Genomic DNA, 18851 nt, shown 5'->3' with positions numbered 1-18851 from the left:
CAACAAGAACCCTCAACTACATGTAGAGACTTCTTAATTTATGAATTACCTACAAGAGAAGAAAGCTTCATTCTCAATGCAAGACCATTTTATTTACTATTGGACTTATACCTTGTAGAAAATGAATTGAAATGGTAAATAATCCATTAGATTCACAAGACACAAGAACACTATGATTGTGCTACAATAGATTCCACCCATAATTAAGAAGATATATGCAATGTAACCTTATCATGACACCCACAAACCTAGAAATATACCTTTGAATAATTAGAAGGATCATCAACAATATGTGCAAGGAACCCACTAAGTAATTAAAGTTTTGAACAATAAGAAGAATCATAAATTCTTACCCAATGAGCGTAGAAACCTTAGTAAACATAGGAGAAATTCCTACTTCAAAAAGTTGTGTCCTCATCCCGTTACTCTATATCTTCATCTCCATCATACATGTCAAACTTAAAAACATTCATCTCCACTCTAGTGCTTTTTCAACGCTTCTCATTCATTACTCCAATATTTTATTTGAAAGATTTTAATTCCAAAATTTCATAGCATTATCAAATGGATGATACACAAAAATATTTATTATTCTCTGGCTAAGAAAATGATATAATGGCTTGAAAGTTATAATTGTATAGTTTATGTCTTAGAAGGATACAAGTATTATCACTTTGACTCTCAAAACCTCCTGAGGGATCTCTTGGGTTTGTAAATAAAAGAAAACCTACATGACATTTCACAAATTTATAACCAACTTTGTCTAGTTATATTCTACATATCTATATTAAACTTCCATGGCAAAGCATTTCCTATACATTTAACTCATTTTGTAAAGTTATTTAAAAAATATTATTGATGTTAAATGTAAATACAAATTTAGACATTTTTTATTGTACATAATTAATGAAGGTTGAAATGAGAAAATAAGTTCTCATTTGTTTTCTAATTGAACGAGACAAATACCACAACATCACAAGTAATATTTGAACTTTTATTTAAGCCCTCAAGAAGAAGCTACACCCATCAATGTCTATACCATATAAAATACAATCTTAAGAAATACAAAAGTGCACAAATATAACTTTTTGATTCATTTTAATTTAAAAATATATATTTTAAAGCTATGTAACATTTAAATTTTTTTAAAAAATGATTGCCAAATATAAACGTTTATAATGTTACTTACCAAAAACAAAGAAATAATATAAAAATAGTAATTAAAACAAAAAATTTCCTTCATATATTAATGTAATAATTGTTCCAAAAATAATAATAGATGATTAGTTGAGATATAATTTAATTTTTGCATTGGGGAACATCACCTCCAGGACCTCCAAAGTATATGAGATCCCCACCATTTGTAACAAATCCTTCTATATCATAACAACTTGGTTTAGTTGCTTGAAATTTCCTTTTCCTTCCTGATATAATATTACCACTAGCATCATATATTTGTATATTCTTAATATAAGCTGCTTTCTTGAAACGACCATTAGAAAAGTGTCCACTGCCCATGTCTGTCTTTGGGAATACATTTCCTGGAGTATTTTTAGCCACTGCTACATCTCCTCCAAAATCAACTTGGGCACCAGAAAATGCTAAGTCTGAAAAATAAGATGCAAGCCAATAGCCAACATATTCATTTTGGAAATAGAGTGCCCACACTGGAATGCCACTCTTAGTTTCCTAAAAAATAAAAAGACAAAGATTATGGTAAGAAATAACAACCATACAAATATGATTCAAATAATAGAATTGATTTGTCTAATCAAAACACTCCCGTTTGATTGCGGGAATAGGAATAGCTATTCTGGAATACTTATTCTAGAATAGAAAATGGGGGTACATATTCCTATTCCTTGTTTGGTTCAGCCAGAATTTGATGGGAAATTCGCGGACCCAAAAATTTATGTTTTCTAAAATAAATAAAACTGGAATAGGAATATGTATTCCAATTCCACCTATTTGGGTGGAATTGCAAAACCTCATTTTTGGGCCAAAATTGAAATACGTATTCCTATTTTATTTCGTATTCCAATTCCAATTTGATGCATCCAAATGAAGAATTCAAAATTTTAAGAATTTACATATGCCTATTCTGCTTGTATTCATTGCCAAATGAACCCGAAAGAATAAATATAATAACAATAGAGTGGAATTAAATATTATAATTAAAAAAGTACTTTAGTATATATTAAATGTAGAGATACTCATGCTTACTTTTTTAATGCTTATCAAACTCTCCCTTTGTGGGCCGTCATAAACAGATACATCTGTAATTGGCATTCCCGGATAAAATTGCCCTACTTGAACAAAAGCCCCACACTCCACATCGTAACAATCATCTTCCAAGCCATTTATCTAAATCATACAATTTTATAATAAATTTAAACAAGAATCAAATTTATAACAGTAACATAAATAAATATATTTAAAAATATTTATTAAACATATATGAATATATAAGAAAACCATATATATTATGAAAGATGAACAATTCAATTATCACCTTATAATGTACATAAAATGTAAGCCGTGTACTCTTATAACGTTTTGGGTAAACCTGCAGGCCATATATACACTCTAGTATAATAATAATATTATTATTTCTACTAATTTTTCATATTCAGGGTAAAGAGCTAATTGAAATAAACATACCATTAATGAAATAAATAAAATATTTTCATTTAGTATGAAAATATTATGTATTATTTCTACTAATTTTTCATAGATCATTTATTCATACCTGCAAACCAGCTTCCATGAATTCCCTAAATACACCATCTTTCCTTTTCGAAAGCCACATTGAAGTGAGACTATAATCATCAGCAGCTCCCACGAAAGATTGCCATGCATTGAATGCGGCTGTGCTTTCAATAATATCTTCATCTTTTTGGCCTCTTATTTGTACTTTTGCCCACTGTCTTTGAATCTAATATGGAAAAAAATCAATAAACCAATATCAATAAGTAGAGAAAATAATGAAATCTCTACAATCTATAATGATATTTAGATTTGATTATGTATAGTTTTTTGTCATCTATTTTATATCAAATTATTGTTCTATAGATAAAATTAGGGATTTTCAAGAATCTATTTCTTGTAAGAATGGATGGAACAATTGATGTTTATAGAGATAATCTATTGAGACTTTGTGAGAAGTCACTCATATAAACAGTATTCCAATTCAGATAGATTTTGATTATAGAGTTTTTCTCAAAATTAAACCAACTTATTACTACTCCATTTGTGAAAACCTTTAGCATGTTGTGCATTATGAATTAAGTCAAATTCTATAATCTAATATTAGTAAAAATAGAGATTAAAAATAATAGATTGATAGAAACCTTGATAACAAAAAAATATACATAATCAAATTGGAAAAAACAGACTTAAGCTAAATGCATAAGATTTTTTTTCAGTTTTTGACAAAATTTTAAAACTGGTTCAAAAAGGGCTCCGGAGAAAAAAACTAATAAAGAGTAAATGATAGGCGGGTAGTTGGAACCATTAGTTAAATGTAAGTAGATTCGAACTTCTCAAATAAGAGACTCACAATTTACCTAACATTATTGTTTTACCTATATTTATTTTTATCTCAACGAATCATTTATGAAACTTATTTAACACAAATTCTAGCAAAACCTTATCATCAAAATTGTCCAGAACATGAGCATCTGTATGGACAATAGATCTTCTGGTTAAGAAATTTCTGATAGATCCAAAACTTTCAACACTCTCACGCGTGATCTCCAAGATGGGCACACTTTCTTCTGGGCATACTTTCATTGAAGAATTTTTGTACATCAATTTATGATGATTTGAATCCTTCTGCAATTCACAAACAATACAAATAGTATGATCCGAAACATTGATAGAAAATCTTAACACAAACTAATCTATAATATATTGAAAGACCCATCTTATATTTATGAATAAAACGGGTATCTTATATTTATGATCAAAACTGAAAGATGTGAAAGCATACATTAATGTGTCCAGATCGAAGGGCTATCTAATCTTCATATTTTACACAAAGCACGGTCTGCCCATTGGCGTTCTACAACCAAAAAAATAAATTGTAAACAAATATTAATAGAATTCAATTTAAATTTATGCATTCATGGAAACAAATTAACAAAAATTTGTGTTTGAGTAGAAATGATTAAACCTGAAATTTATGCACAGCTGGGGGATTAATATGATTAACATACTCATCAATTGTCATGTTGCGCAGGTTAGAAATCTGATTGAGGTGAATATGATGCAAATCAGCAGCCAATATGAAGTTTATAAATAAAAACGGAATGAATAAGGGGAATACATTGTAAGAAGACATTTCAGCAGAGGAAAAGAGAGACGAAAAGAACAAGAGGCCCAAATCTGTTATGGGTGAAGAAAAGATTAGTTTTATAGAGTTAAAAGGAGATTTATTTCTAAATTTCGATGAAGAAAAGATTATGATTGTTTCAATATTTGTCTAAGTGGATCGACTCGACAGGCTATCAGTAGCAAATCTAGATCTATTTTAAGATAGAGATTAATTGAAGTTCGGAGATTAGAATTGATTTAATTTTCGTCTGCAATTTCTCAGTTATCCAAAATTTTAGATTCTTTATTAATTTTGAAAAGAAGCGTTCACAAAGGATAATCATTCAGTTAAAAATGTAGACTTATTTTTTCATGAAGATCAGAAGGCATTCAATTAAAGACTTTTAATCTTTTGAAAAAGTGGAGCTTCGTAGTTGTTAGCAAGTATTTATTTCCGGAGAAAGATCATTGGAAACTATCAAACAGCATTTGGTATTTATCAGAGAACAAGATCAATGGAAAAGTCAAACTGTAGTTGTCATTAGCAAATATTTATCGCTGAATAACGCAGAAAGATGAACTAAAAAGTCAAACTACGTCAAACTGCAGTTGTTACCAACAAGTATTTATGACTGAATAAACATCGACACAGATTTTTGTGATGATGGGACGCCAAAATATAAATATTATAAAATGAATAAAAATAAATTTTCATATAAGAATTATGGGCTTATTTGAATTTGGGTTGTTGAAAGAAAGATTAAAAGTATAAAGACTAGCTTGAATTGTCATATAGTTTTAATAGGTCGAATAGATTTCATATATTATATATATGTACTCCATCCTAAAATATCAGATAGTGCTTAGTTAATGTAAAATAATTTTAATAATTTTTAAATATACAGTAAGGAGTAAGGTATATAGCTTTTTTGTAGTATAGTTAAGTGTTTCCTAAAAGAATGTAAGATAATATATTATATATATGTGCATCCTAAAATATCAGATATTGCTTAGTTAATGTAAAATAATTTGAATAATTTTTAAATATACAATAAGAAGTAAGGTATATATCTTTTTTGTAGTATAGTTACTGTTTCCTAAAAAATGTAAGATATGTAAGATAATCGATCTTAATACCAATCTATGTTTCTATTTCTATTTATCAATACCTTCCTCTTGTCAATCTTCTTTTTTATAGATTTTAACACCAATCCATGTTTCTATTCCAATCCATGTTTCTATTTCTATTTATTAATAGTAGAATTTTTCCCACTTATCAATATAATTATTCTTTTAGATTCACACCTTTTAATGTGCATCTCTAAAAATTTAATGACCATTCAGTCATTTCAATCTCTTTTATTTGATGTTTTCAAACTAACATATAAAACTAATCAAATTAGACAACAATGAACTAATTGCTTAAGACAAAATCAAGACAATCATGTACTATTGTACTTTAGTATAAACATATTATAAATTAATGTATATTTATAATAAATATTATTTATGAATGTAAAATCAAAATTTTTAATATTATGAGAAGTTTTAATATTTGTATTTACAAAGTCTCTTATTAAAAATATGTTTAAAGATTTTTATTATAAAATATTATTAGTAAACGTAAAATTTTAAAAAAATATTATAACTAGTTTTAATATTTGTATTTACATAGTCTTATTAAAAATATGTTTAAAATTATAAATAATTATAACTTATTTAATTATTTTTAAATTGATTTGTATTTTATAATAAATATTATATAATAATATATACTAATATTATATATATATATATATATGATATTCCTTTACTAATTTTAAATGTCATATAAATTTTCAAGGTGTCATATAAGGTCTCCATCAACCTAAAAACATAATGTCTTCAAATTTATCAAACTTTTCATATAAAAATAGATTTTTAATATACCCACCAAAATAACATACATAGAAATTCAAGAGGTAATAATTCAAACAAGCATGCACACATTTTAGTAAAATTATAAGTTTACATAAGATCTTATTTTGGTAACATTTGTAGACTCTAAAACATGGCCAACCCTTATGGCTCATCTTTTTTTCAAAACGTCCCTTAACATAAATGTGAATAATTTATATGGCCTCTATTTGCAAATTCCTCTAATTGTACTTGTGTTCATAAAGTTTAGCTTCCACTTCCTTACACCTTCTACCTATTAATTTAGATTGACAATTTCTCCCTAATTATGTCGTCGCTAATTTGTACATTCAATCATGTCATAAGTTGTCATGAATTGTCATATTTGTGACAAAAAAATTGTGCAATTAATTTGTCACATAGTTCCATAATTATGGCATTTTTGAAATGCAACTCTTCCATTTTTCATAATCTCATTGTTTTCAAAATTTTAGTCCTCTTATTTGATCTTGTTCATCAATTGGACTTTGATCTTGTTTGTTCATTTGAGTCTCAAAACTCTATAAATTGAAATTGTAATTCTCATTCTTGCGACCACATATATGGTATTCTTGACCTCACTAATCTATTTTCTTTTGTTTACTTGGTGTGTTTTGTCAACATAAGAGCAATATTTCCACGCTTGAAAAGAAAGGAAAAGCATCAGAACTGCATTGAGAGGGTGTTTTTGGTTTAATTTCCATGTTTTATGCACCTCATTTTAGTATCTCTAATGATGCCATTAGGAATGCATTTGAATGGTATTTTAGGCTTCTGAGTTGGCCTATTTCTTACATATTTTCAAATGTTTCTCAATTTCCTAGTCAACATTCTAGTGCATTACTAATGGTAAAATTAGAGACATAGTGCATCCCTAACCAAGCCCTCTTTTGGATTCTATGCTTGGATCTTGTGTCTAATTAATTTTGGGGTGTTAATTATTAGGTAGGTTATCCAATAAGAGTTAGTTAATTCTAAACCATTTATAAACCCTTCCATTTCCTCCATTTGGCATCATACAACATCTCATATCATGCATGTACACAATACTATATAAGCATCCAAGGTTATACACATACAAGCTCTCAAGGTCTCAAGCATTCAAGTTTTCATGCCTTCAAGTCTTAAAACATCCTTCAAGCAATTCCTCCATTGAAGATCAAGGATTTAATAAATTGAGGGAGTCATCCTCAAGATCTCTTTCAACCCATTCAAGATCCTTTTTTGCATCTTCTACATCCATTCATAATCATCTTTTTGATCCAAGTGAATTGGCGAAGGAAGAAAATTGCATTTGATTCAAGGGATCCTACTATTGTAAGGTGAATTTTTACATTTTCTTTATATTTATGCAATTTCAATTATTTCAATTCAAGTTTAATTCCTAAATTTGTATTTGACCAAGGAAAACACCCATCAACAAAAAGAAGAAACCAAAAATCCCTTTTTATTGCAAGTTACAAATCTGAGTACCCTTTTCTTCTTTCTTCAGAATTGTGAAAATAGAAATAGCTTCACATTCATTCTTTGAAGGTTGAATAGGTCACCCTTGGTACACAATGTGGATTGGATCACCCTTGGTCATCTATTTTTACCCTAGCAGATCATTGAACACTTTTTGAGTTTTGTCTGTTGCATAGTCTAAGCCCTAGATCCGATGATTTTGAGCAATTATGTTCAGTACATCAAACAAAAACCTAAGGTTTAAAGGTGTGTCTATATCCTCTTTATCCTTTCATCATATCTATTTGTTACATTACATATCTGACCCTATCTTATCATATCATCTAGGGTTTTCAAGGATTTGGTTATCATTTCCCCTGTTCTTCCCTAGACCTAGTTTGCATTGGTGCCCCTTTCTCATTTGGTTAGCACTAATATTTCTAGATCTAGTTCTTTAGGATTGGGATTGAAAGGACCTATCTCCTTGACTTGCCTCTCTGTTTATATTTGTAAGTCATGTGATGCACTTAGACTTTCTTATCCCTGACTCACATTTCCAACCCTCAACAATAATTGGAGAACCAAACCATGTCAACACTTTCTTTTGTGGTGTTGGATTCCCCTTTACATTTTCTTGTGTATTTACCATGTACATTTAAATTGGTGAACCTAAGATGCAACATTTCATCTTTTGATTTTGGAGTTAGATCTTTGCATGCTATTGTATTAGATTCACATTATTTTGATATGTTTTACATCCTTACTTTCATTAGATCATATTGTGGGCTTTGTGATTTAGTTCATGATTTCTTCTATGTCTTCTTGCCTTGCTTGGTATATGATATTTATTAATCAAGGCTAGTAATCATTGTCTTATCTTCCAATAAATGAAAGAACTAAGGAGCTCTTCAAAGGCAATTACTTGTGTTATTAGAAGGTAACGATTCATAGTAATAGAGGAAATCTATAGAATCCCATCAAGCTTCATGATCTTCTCATGAGCTAGATTATATAGGACAACCAAGCTATAATGGGAAATAATTTTAGACTCAGTTTAGTAATTCAAAACCCATTATGTTAAAAAGGACTATAATGATATACACCATTGGATTTTCAAACTGTGTAGTGAGGTAATTCTAAGAATAATGTTATAATGTATAATATATAGACTATACATTAGTAAGGATTAAAGATTGTGAAACTTCTGCCCTTATGTAGACTATAGTAACCCAAAGGTAAAATCTTATCAACAATTATAGTTGGAGTATTATCTAGATAGTAGTTATGTCATTCTAGTGTTACACTTCTAGGATTCAAAGTAGAATAATGAGGACTCTTAGGTTTAATATATGTAATGGGCATATTTATGAATTATATGTAATGAGTAGAATATGAAGAATAAAAGCAAGCACAAATCCTACTTTATTATAGTAGATATGACATCAAGCCTAATTCTTCTAAGCTAAAATACATCTAGCATAACAAAATTCAAAATAAAAGAAAGAAATGAAATTAATGAAGAACCCATATTATTACTAGACATAAATCATCAGATCAGTTTATAAATTAGACATATGTTTGAGTAAGATCAATAAAATCTTCAATAGAGAAAAAGATAGGCATTGATATAATATGAATGGTTTTTAAGAACAATTTAAATTAGACATGAATTATTTTTAGGGAAGCTAAATGTATGGTTAGTTTTTAAACTTGAGTTGTTAGTTTTTTCTATTTAATATGAAGCATTAAATATTATGACTAAGATTAACAAATGAAAATTGATTAAGGAATGATTAATTCTAACAATGATCTTGTCCAAGAAGTGAGGTACGCAAGCTAAATAAAATGGTCAACTTAGTTTGAAGTCAAAGTAGGAAGAATGTGACCTACTAACCAGAGAAGACTTTTCATATTGAAATAAAATGAGGAAAAGCTTGAGATGAAAGTTAAAAATGCAAAATGGGGAATGCCCTAATTAGTGAAATCAGTGTAAATATAGGAATGGCCCTATATTATCTATTGTATTTTCAGTGGACAACTGTCCTCAGATGAGACTAGAGAATACATGTTCAACTTTGATTAATGAATAATAAAAATGTGTGACCTAGGCCTTTTACTGATAAAAATAATAATATAAGATTATTTTCTAAAATATTCTAGTTTTTATTTTTATTATTTTATTATTTTTATACTAATGAAAACAATTTAATATCAAGAAAAAAATAATAAAATCCAAAATTAAAATAAAATAACTAAAAAAAATTTAATTTAATTTTTTTTTTAAGGAAAATAAATAATAAGAAAAAATTAAAAATATATAATAATTATAAATATAATAGTCTTTACATCTAAAAATACAATTTACTATACCGATACAAAAATAACAATTTACTAAAAATTTAATTTTGAATAAACATTCACATTCAATTTTTTTAAAAAATTAAATCACAAATCTCTTTCTTATGTCATCATGTGTAAATTTCATATTCCACACATAATAGTTTGTAGGCATAGGTAAAAATGTGGGACTAAAATTGTTAGTTTATTATTAATAATTAGTTAAAATTAACAACTCAAAAATTGAATAGAAATAGATAATACAAATTTGAATAGAAAAAATTGTGATACTTAATTAAGAGAAGTTGAGAAAGATTATAAGAGATAGATTTTTATTATAATTTTAGAACTAGATTTCAAATGAATTCAATTTGTTTGATTAAGTTTTAGTATTTTTAAAAAATAAAACCAATTTATAAACTTCTCAAATGAGTGTATAACTAAAAGGTCAAGAGTTTCCATTGATAATATGGGGAATCCACTCCATCCCTTCAAAATTAGAAACCATAAATAAGATCCATAATATATACGCAAACACACACATGTATATATACATAAACATATACATATATGTATACATGTGTATATATACACATGTATATACATATATATACACATGTATATACATATATATACATATGTATATATATACACACATACCTACACACACATATACATATATATATGTGTGTGTATTTTTTTTATGTATATGTATATGTATAGGTATATGTATATATACATTTATGCATATGCATGTACTGTAATGCCTACCCCTACTTGATATTTCTGTTGTATTGTCAGATTCTTTTAGGCCAATTTTTTGTTTATATTTTATGATTGACAGTACCTAGTTACCAGATTGGATTAAATGTTATTTCATACTTAGTTGATTATATGTGATGAGTTGCTAGTTATTTAATTTGTTTATGATTATTTCAATGATGATATATGTATATTCAGTTAGTGATTTCAGTTATTTCATGATGTTAGTTAGAGGAATGATTTATATGCAATTATATGGATACTTACCCCATACTTGCATGTGTATGGTGTATATGTATGTTTTACTTTATGATTGACATTCTTGGTGTGGTTGAGGGAGGGAGTCGTAGTCACCTGCTAGTTGGGATCTACATTATTTCATACTTAGTTGATTATATGTGATGAGTTGCTAGTTATTTAATTTGTTTATGATTATTTCAATGATGATATATGTATGTTCAGTTAGTGATTTCAGTTATTTCATGATGTTAGTTAGAGGAATGATTTATATGCAATTATATGGATACTTACCCCATACTTGCATGTGTATGGTGTACACGTATGTTTTACTTTATGATTGACATTCTTGATGTGGTTGAGGGAGGGAGTCGTAGTCACTTGCTAGTTGGGATCTACACAATGTACCACTTCTCGCCATTGTCTATTTAGTTTAGAATATATGTGTTTGTACATGCATGGATTTTATGCAGATTGCAGATACCAAGTATCAACTTCCCTAAATTTCCAGGATGAGCATACCTTATCACAATATTTCAATGGTATAAGTGGGGAGATAACTCTTGAGTCCAAATCCTAAACAGGAAATAGGACAAGTATCTGAGTTAGTTTCACCTTTCCAAATTCATCAAGTGACGTGAATTTGTGATTTTGACCCTAAAGTTTGTTTTGGTATTTTGTACTTTATGATGGGTTTTCATATTTTATCTTGTGGGTCTGTGATGATTTTCTATTATAATTAAATCAAATTAAAAGATAATTTAATGATTTAATTTAATAGAAATTTTATAAAGAAAATTTAATATTTAATTAATTGAGAAATTGATTAAATAAAATAATTAAATTTAAAAGATTTTATTAAAATTCTAATTTAGGCGTATTTATATTTATTTAATTTAATAATTATTATTTAGGAGTTTTATTAAATTAAATTATTTTATTTTTTAATTATTTTTTTGATCGGTAAACAACCAAGGCCATGATATTATATTATTCATAATAAAATAATTACAATAGTGTTCCACCATTCAAACGGGCATTGGTAGGAAAGAATGAGGAAAAAAAACCTCTAGTCTAGCCCGAGACCTTAGTCCTATATTATTACAAAATAAAAGGGGCATACCCCAGTTAGAAATCCTGATTTTCCCTTACATTAGAAATATTTGATTACATAGAAATTAGATACATCACTCTATGAAGCCACCAATCCAAGGATTCCAATATTTCCTTTCTATTATCCATAGAAACCAAATGCGCTCATCCCTGTCTAACTATCTTGCAATCAAACTGGTTAATAATAAATATTAAGAGAGAAATCCTTCTAAAGCAAGTTAGTGCTTAAATCCTAATAAAATAATAAAATAAGCCAACATAAGATGCAAAAAAGATCTCTTCTATAAATCCAGATCATAAAACTAATAATGCCTAACCAAATAGGACATTAAAAAATGAATTAAAGCCAAAAGTTGAGAACATGTCAATCACAAGGCCGAAATATGGCTTTAGATTTGAATGCTCACTTCCAGCAAGCAAGACTGGACATATCCATCACCAGTTCCTTTTATCATACTCTAGCCAACACCACAAAACTACAAGCCCAACTTTAGATGCCTTATTAAATAGTAACAGTAACATAATAGGTGTAGAAACCGGATAGCAATAGAGCGATGAAAACATAAACTAGAGACCATCTAGGGATAGAGGCAGATAACTTAATGCAATTACATTAAGTACAATACGTTATAAATTCCACTAATTAAGCCAAACACATGCAAGTGAAATGTGAAGTACTTTGTAAGAAAATCTCATTGTAACCATCCCTGTTTATCTTCAAAATTTTGGTTGACTATAAACAAAACCGAGTACCTTCCTTTAACCAAAATCACAAGAAGATCCTCCATATTCCCAAGAATTATGATACAGACTTTAAATCTGAGAAGTCAATCAAAATATTATCACAAGAAGCACGTAATATACTGAAACATCAACATCCATAAGTGTAAAACAAATATCTATGGTCATACTCATAACTAAATCACTTCATCTAACTAAAGATTTTGAATAACCATCCTACTTTACTTCCACTAGAACTCACCCTATCTCTACTATATTAAAAGGGCCTTTCAACATCAATGAGAAGATAATAACACATATTTTATGAAAACAGAGGAACTAGAGCTAACATCAAACATTAATCTTATATCATTGATATCATAATACACCGATTTACAAGTCCATGATAAAAGAGATTTCATAGTCTATATACGCCTGAAACCTAGAGTGTCATACAAAACCAAAATGCTTAAGAACTACTACAAACCACTGAGCCATGTCGCTAGAGTCCATTACAAAAACCCTTTAGCAGGGATACATTGTTATCAATCCTATTAGCAAAAACCTAGGGAAATACTGGCATTTAAGAGAACCTTACTTTGGGAATACCATAATCACTTTAGAGATATCATTAGGATTTTCCACATGAAAGTTGAGGGGGAATTTGAAACCAAATTTAGCCTGACTGATCTTCTCCGAATTTGGGATGCAAAAGCTTAGGGTGTCCAGATTGTCAAAAACTACCCTAGGATGTATATATGCATTGGAGACGCTTGGGTAATTTGTAAGCCAAGCCCTATTCTCCTCTACCACAATGCCCCTCTAGTGTAGAAGAAAATGGATACTTGCCTCCATCATGGGCCATTCCTTGTTGAAGGTGAGGTTCTCACGAATCATCAGCGAAGGGTGGTGGTAGGTGACCTCTAAGTCTGGTGACCCTGGTGGAAGTTGCATGTATTTCTTAGGGAGAGGAATCCGTAGCTTATCATCAATGCTCCTAACTACTTGCTCGAGCCCATTTCTCTAGGTAGGGTCAAAAATATCACAACAAAGCTGGATTATGAATTCGTGCTCTACCCTCACTCTCACCATGCAACCAATGAAGGCACCAATTACATCACTGTTTTTCCTCTATGTGAATTCATAGTTAAAGACACCTTCCCCTATGGCCTTGCTCACAGTAATTCTTGACATATCATCGATCGACTGTAGAATTCTATTCCAATGCTCTAGTTTAACATTGCCACAGAAAGCCATGGTGCGAGTTTCCTTAGCATGAAAAACATAGATGCCAATTTCCATTTGTAGATACAGACGTGCCAGATAATGTATGAGGAAAATGACAGTCACTAATAAAACAAAAAAAAGGAGCGAAGGGTCTAGAAGCCACTCTAGCATGACCTCATGAATCAATGACATCATCTGATCGCAATCACAAGGAAAATGATGGAGGAGCCATAGGGGAAAAATTCATGATGTCAATGCCATCTTTAAATAAAAACCTAAGATGCCACCTTTCCTTATGATTAGCGAAAAGATATTCAAAAGCTCTATCAAGGACCAATCATAGTAGCTAACATAGATGGCAACCGAGGCATGCATACCATAATACAAGGATGTCATTAAAAAGAAACAACAAGAATAAAGCGAACTCCTAAGATTAGAGGCTAAATAAACTTGAGAGTGGAAAGAATTAATGGTAACTTGGGAAAAATAGCTAAGACCGGTTATACTTTATTAACGACCTGGAAATTAATACCATCAACACGTTTATTGGCTAGTCGATCCGCCTTCTGGTTACCTTCATGAAAAATGTGACATATCCTATTCTCAACAAAACAGTCTAAAGACTCGAGTACTTCACCTAATTTAGAGTTGAGGACCCAATTAGGGGTGGTACATTTCCTAATCATGTTTAAGATGATGTGAGAGTCACCTTCTATGATAACTTTTGTCACCCCTAATTTATGACATAGCTGCAGAACTTTTTCCAAAGCTTCTAGTTAAGCTAGATTGTTGGAGGTGGGCCCAATAGACATAGTTTTTTTAGCTATCCATTTTCCTATGTCATTTTTAATGATACAACCAATCCTTGCCATCCCTAGATTGCCTCTAGTTGCTCCGACAAAGTTGAGTTTAAACCATCCTTTCGGTGCGGAGGGGGGGAGGGGGAGTCCATTTTAAATTTTTCCTTGCTTCCTTACTTTTATTTAAGTAAACTAGAGGGGGGTTAATCAAGTTGACCCAATTCTTCTTCATGAGACCATCCCATGAAGAAAAGCATCCTTCCTCTTTCCTAGCCTTTCTTAGATGGGAGTTAGTTACTTCCACTATACTAGCCTCAATTTTTAAAATTAACTCCTCACACTTTAATTTAGAGTCATGAAAAATATGTCTATTCCTCTCTTTCTAGATTTCCCATGAAATAATTGAGGGGCATATATTCCATAATATACTATAAATACCTTTAACCAAATTTGTAGGCCATCCTTTGAGGAGATCCAGTAAAGATTTCGGCAAAGGCGTAGACCACCCCAACCTAAGTCTAATCCATTCCCAACATGCTTGAGAAAAGGAAAAACTATATAGTAGGTGGTCCACATCTTCGCTATTTTGTTTACATAACACGCATCTGGATGGGCCTTGAAAGCCAAATTTGCATAACCTATCTACCGTTAAAATTATGTTCTGAAGAGCAACCCATAAGAAGAATCCTACCTTAGGGAGACAAGCGGCATCCCAACATAGCTTGAGAGGGATATCTATTTTGTTCCATCTTTGTGAATGAATCAGAGCTTTGTAACCATTCCTCATGCAATATTTTCCATCATTTGTTGCTTCCCAAATAAGTTCATCTTTCTTCTTTGATTGCTTGACTTCCATATTTGAAAAAATCTTTTTAAAGGCCTCTCTAGCCATTGCATCTACTTCCACCCCTTCCAAAGACTTCCAGACCTATTTGTCTGTTCCTTTAAAGGAGATTTTTATCTTATAGTTACTAACTTTAACACCCCAAAGAGAGACTAATTTATCCTTGAGCTCCTTAGGGAAAGGTTTAGAAACTAAATGAGGGTGTCCATCCCAAGATGAGGGTGTCCATCCTAGTAGTCCTCCCAAAATAAGGCCTCATCTCCCAAACTGACATCCCAGGTGAGAAACTTACAAATTAAAAACCAACACTTCAGCATAAAATTTCAACATTCTGAGCCTTTAGGGGGGTTCTTCATTCTAAAAATTGATAGAGGGTCTTCCACATTGAGATATTTGTTATATAAAATCTTTGCCCATTTGTGATCTCTTTCTTTAAAAAGATGCCAAATTAATTTAGCTCCTAGGGCTTCGTTTTGCCATTCCAAATTCTTAATCCCAAGACCACCCATGTCCTTAGGTTTAAAAATATTATCCCATTTGATTAGCGCCAATTTCTTGTCTTCTTTGCAGTCTTTCATAGGAAATTCCTGAGCTTGGCTTAGAATTTTAGGTGATTACTTTTAGAGATAGGGAGGTAGGAAAGAGGATAGATAGGAATGATTGATAAAATAGAACTAATTTTAGTAGTTTTTCTTGCTTTTGAGAGCCATTTATCTTTCCAGCTACCAATCTTAGTATCCAATTTATTCAAGGTGTTATGCCATACCTTACTAGATTTTGCACCCTTCTCTAGAGCAATGCCCAAATATTTACAAGGAAAGTGACCTTTTTAATAACCCATCAACTTACATATCTAATCTTCTATTTCTTTTTTAGTATTTAAAAAATAGATTTCCAATTTATTCTCATTTACTTTTTGGCTGGATGCCACCATATAAGATTTAATGTTGCTTTTAAGTCCTGATGCCTCAGAAACTATGCTTTTTCCTAGCAATATAGTGTCATCTACGTATTGTTTTACAGCATAAAGATACAAATTTAAAAAGTCTAGCTAACATGAAATTGCTACGAAAAGCCAAAACCAACAAAAGGCCCAAGGCCAGGAGGCAAAAGCCAGCACCCAAAAAAACTATGAGAAAAAACAAAAGAGAAACATACTAATGGTTGTCCTTATCTAGTTCCTACAAAGTTTCTGCAGCTTTGTTATCCTTCTGATTGTCCGTTCCTTCCTAGTTCTTGTTCTGGGTTTCCACTTGGTCCACCTGGTCCTTGGAATCTTTCCAAGCAGCCTCTTCTTGGCCAAAGTCTAGCTTGGTCTTGTGCATCATGTTCCCACCAAGGCCGACTCTCATCAGAGAATCCCCCAGAGTGACAATGTTCTCATTTAGGGTGTGCAGAGTGTCCATGATTTGTTTTGTCATGATCTGGTGGATGGCATCAAACCTCTGGACTTTCTGTTCAACCAAGGAGAGTCTATCCTCTTGTTTGTCTTTGGTGTCTTTGCCACTGCAGATATTTTGACTGCCTTCCTGATCTATCTTCCTTCTTGTGGTCACCTAGTCCCTATGGATGTTCTGGCTACTATCTTGGTTTTTCTTATGCTTTAGAGCCTCAATTTCTTGAAACAAACATTTGATGGAACATAAGTTATCAATCAAGCTATTCTTCACGTTGTTCAAGAGGTTGAAGTTGGTTTTCCACGCATTGTCATAAATGACCAACAGAGAAGGGTCAATTAGCTCATCATAATGGGTTCTGCTATCAAGGTCTTCCAACACCTGGATATTCATTGGCTCTCTAACAATACCCAAACTTGTAGTATCCAAATTAAAATTCCTCCAAGCCCTCCTCATGTTCTTCCTAATCACCTCTCCAATTTTTTCCACCATAATTTCAATCATCTCCTTAGGCACTGATGTGGGCAGGACAAGGCCAGGGGTCTCAACACATTGGGCTTTAAGGTCTACTTGGGGTAGGGCCTAGTCAACTTTTCTTTTCCTGGGGGGGCATCAAGAGCCACCTCCTCCATGTCACTTTCTCTCCCCTTCTCTTCTATCAAATTATCCTTCCCTAGCTCCTTATCCTCATCCTCAGAGTCTATGTCAGTCTCCTCTTCTTTCTCACTATCTGCCTCTCGAGGCTCAGGCTTGGGGAGAGGGGGAGGGAGGCATCTAGGGCTCTTTCTACTAGGATTAGGGGGATTGTGGGCAAAGATGGCATAGGAGGCATTTTCCTCATCCTCAATTTTCACTACCTGAACATCCCTAGAATTAGAACTAGTAGTGTCCTCTAAAGCACAACCTGGGTCACCAAGGGATTGTCCTCTGGTTTGAATTTTCAAAAACTCATAAACCAGGAGCAGAAGGCCTTCATGGAGGGCAGGGATGGTAATAGGCTTTTTCTTAAAACCCTCAATACTCTTGGACATGGAAGTGTAAAGATAAAAGGGAAGATAAATTTTAACACCATGCCTAGTTTAACAAAAATAAATGGTTCATTCTTACCCTGTCGAACCTGGGGTCGAGAGTGATATACTCAATTAGGATCCTAAGAACATACCTCCAAATTTTTTTGATGGATTCTATGTCGTAGTAGGTATCAATCTTGACAAGTTTATCTTTCTCCATTTCATCCTTGATAAATTTGCTAACTACATTGGCCAACATCTTTTTGTCCCTGTAAAAATTCATGCCTTTTTGGGGAATGTTCGTCACCTCCACGATCAAGCCCTCAAAAATTTGATGGGTAACACCATCAATTTTGACTCTCTCATTGCTCCATGTTTCCATCATTATCTTGGTAACCCTAGCTTCGAAGCCGTGAAGCTTCTCCATAAAATTGGTGATGCCGCCTTTTTCGAGTTTGTGCCACACTTTCTTCTTCTCCTTCCAGCTCTTCGACTCCCCCTAGGGCTCTCTTCTGATCCTCTCTCTGACCATGGTTGCCTTTGGCTCTACAAATCCTATACCACTAGCTATTTTACAGTGCTCAATTTTCCTTGGGGCACTTAAAATGAAGACATTTTTACAATATTTAGTGGTTCTATTCTTGCCAGCCCTCGAAGCATGCATTCCATACGCATAATTATGACTTGAAAAGGGCTCTGCATGATTTCTAAT

General features: G+C 31.5%; 1 protein-coding gene across 1 annotated transcript; it reads right to left on the bottom strand.

Moving 5' to 3' along the window:
- Window positions 1-1299: 1299 nt before the first annotated feature.
- LOC149556478 (uncharacterized) lies at window positions 1300-18160 on the bottom strand. Its single transcript, XM_089829856.1, has 8 exons — window positions 17753-18160; window positions 4175-4249; window positions 4037-4063; window positions 3649-3834; window positions 2750-2935; window positions 2513-2566; window positions 2224-2364; window positions 1300-1689 (listed from the first exon to the last, which is right to left on the bottom strand). Exons 1-8 carry the CDS (start codon window positions 18158-18160, stop codon window positions 1300-1302), a joined length of 1467 nt encoding a protein of 488 aa, XP_089685982.1.
- Between the last annotated feature and the right edge of the window lie 691 nt (window positions 18161-18851).

This window comes from Cupressus sempervirens, chromosome 5 (genome assembly GCF_028749045.1).
Source record: "Cupressus sempervirens isolate cs-2001-9-10 chromosome 5, ASM2874904v1, whole genome shotgun sequence".
Classification (NCBI taxonomy): Eukaryota; Viridiplantae; Streptophyta; class Pinopsida; order Cupressales; family Cupressaceae; genus Cupressus; species Cupressus sempervirens.
This window is presented reverse-complemented; position numbering and strand designations above follow the sequence as displayed.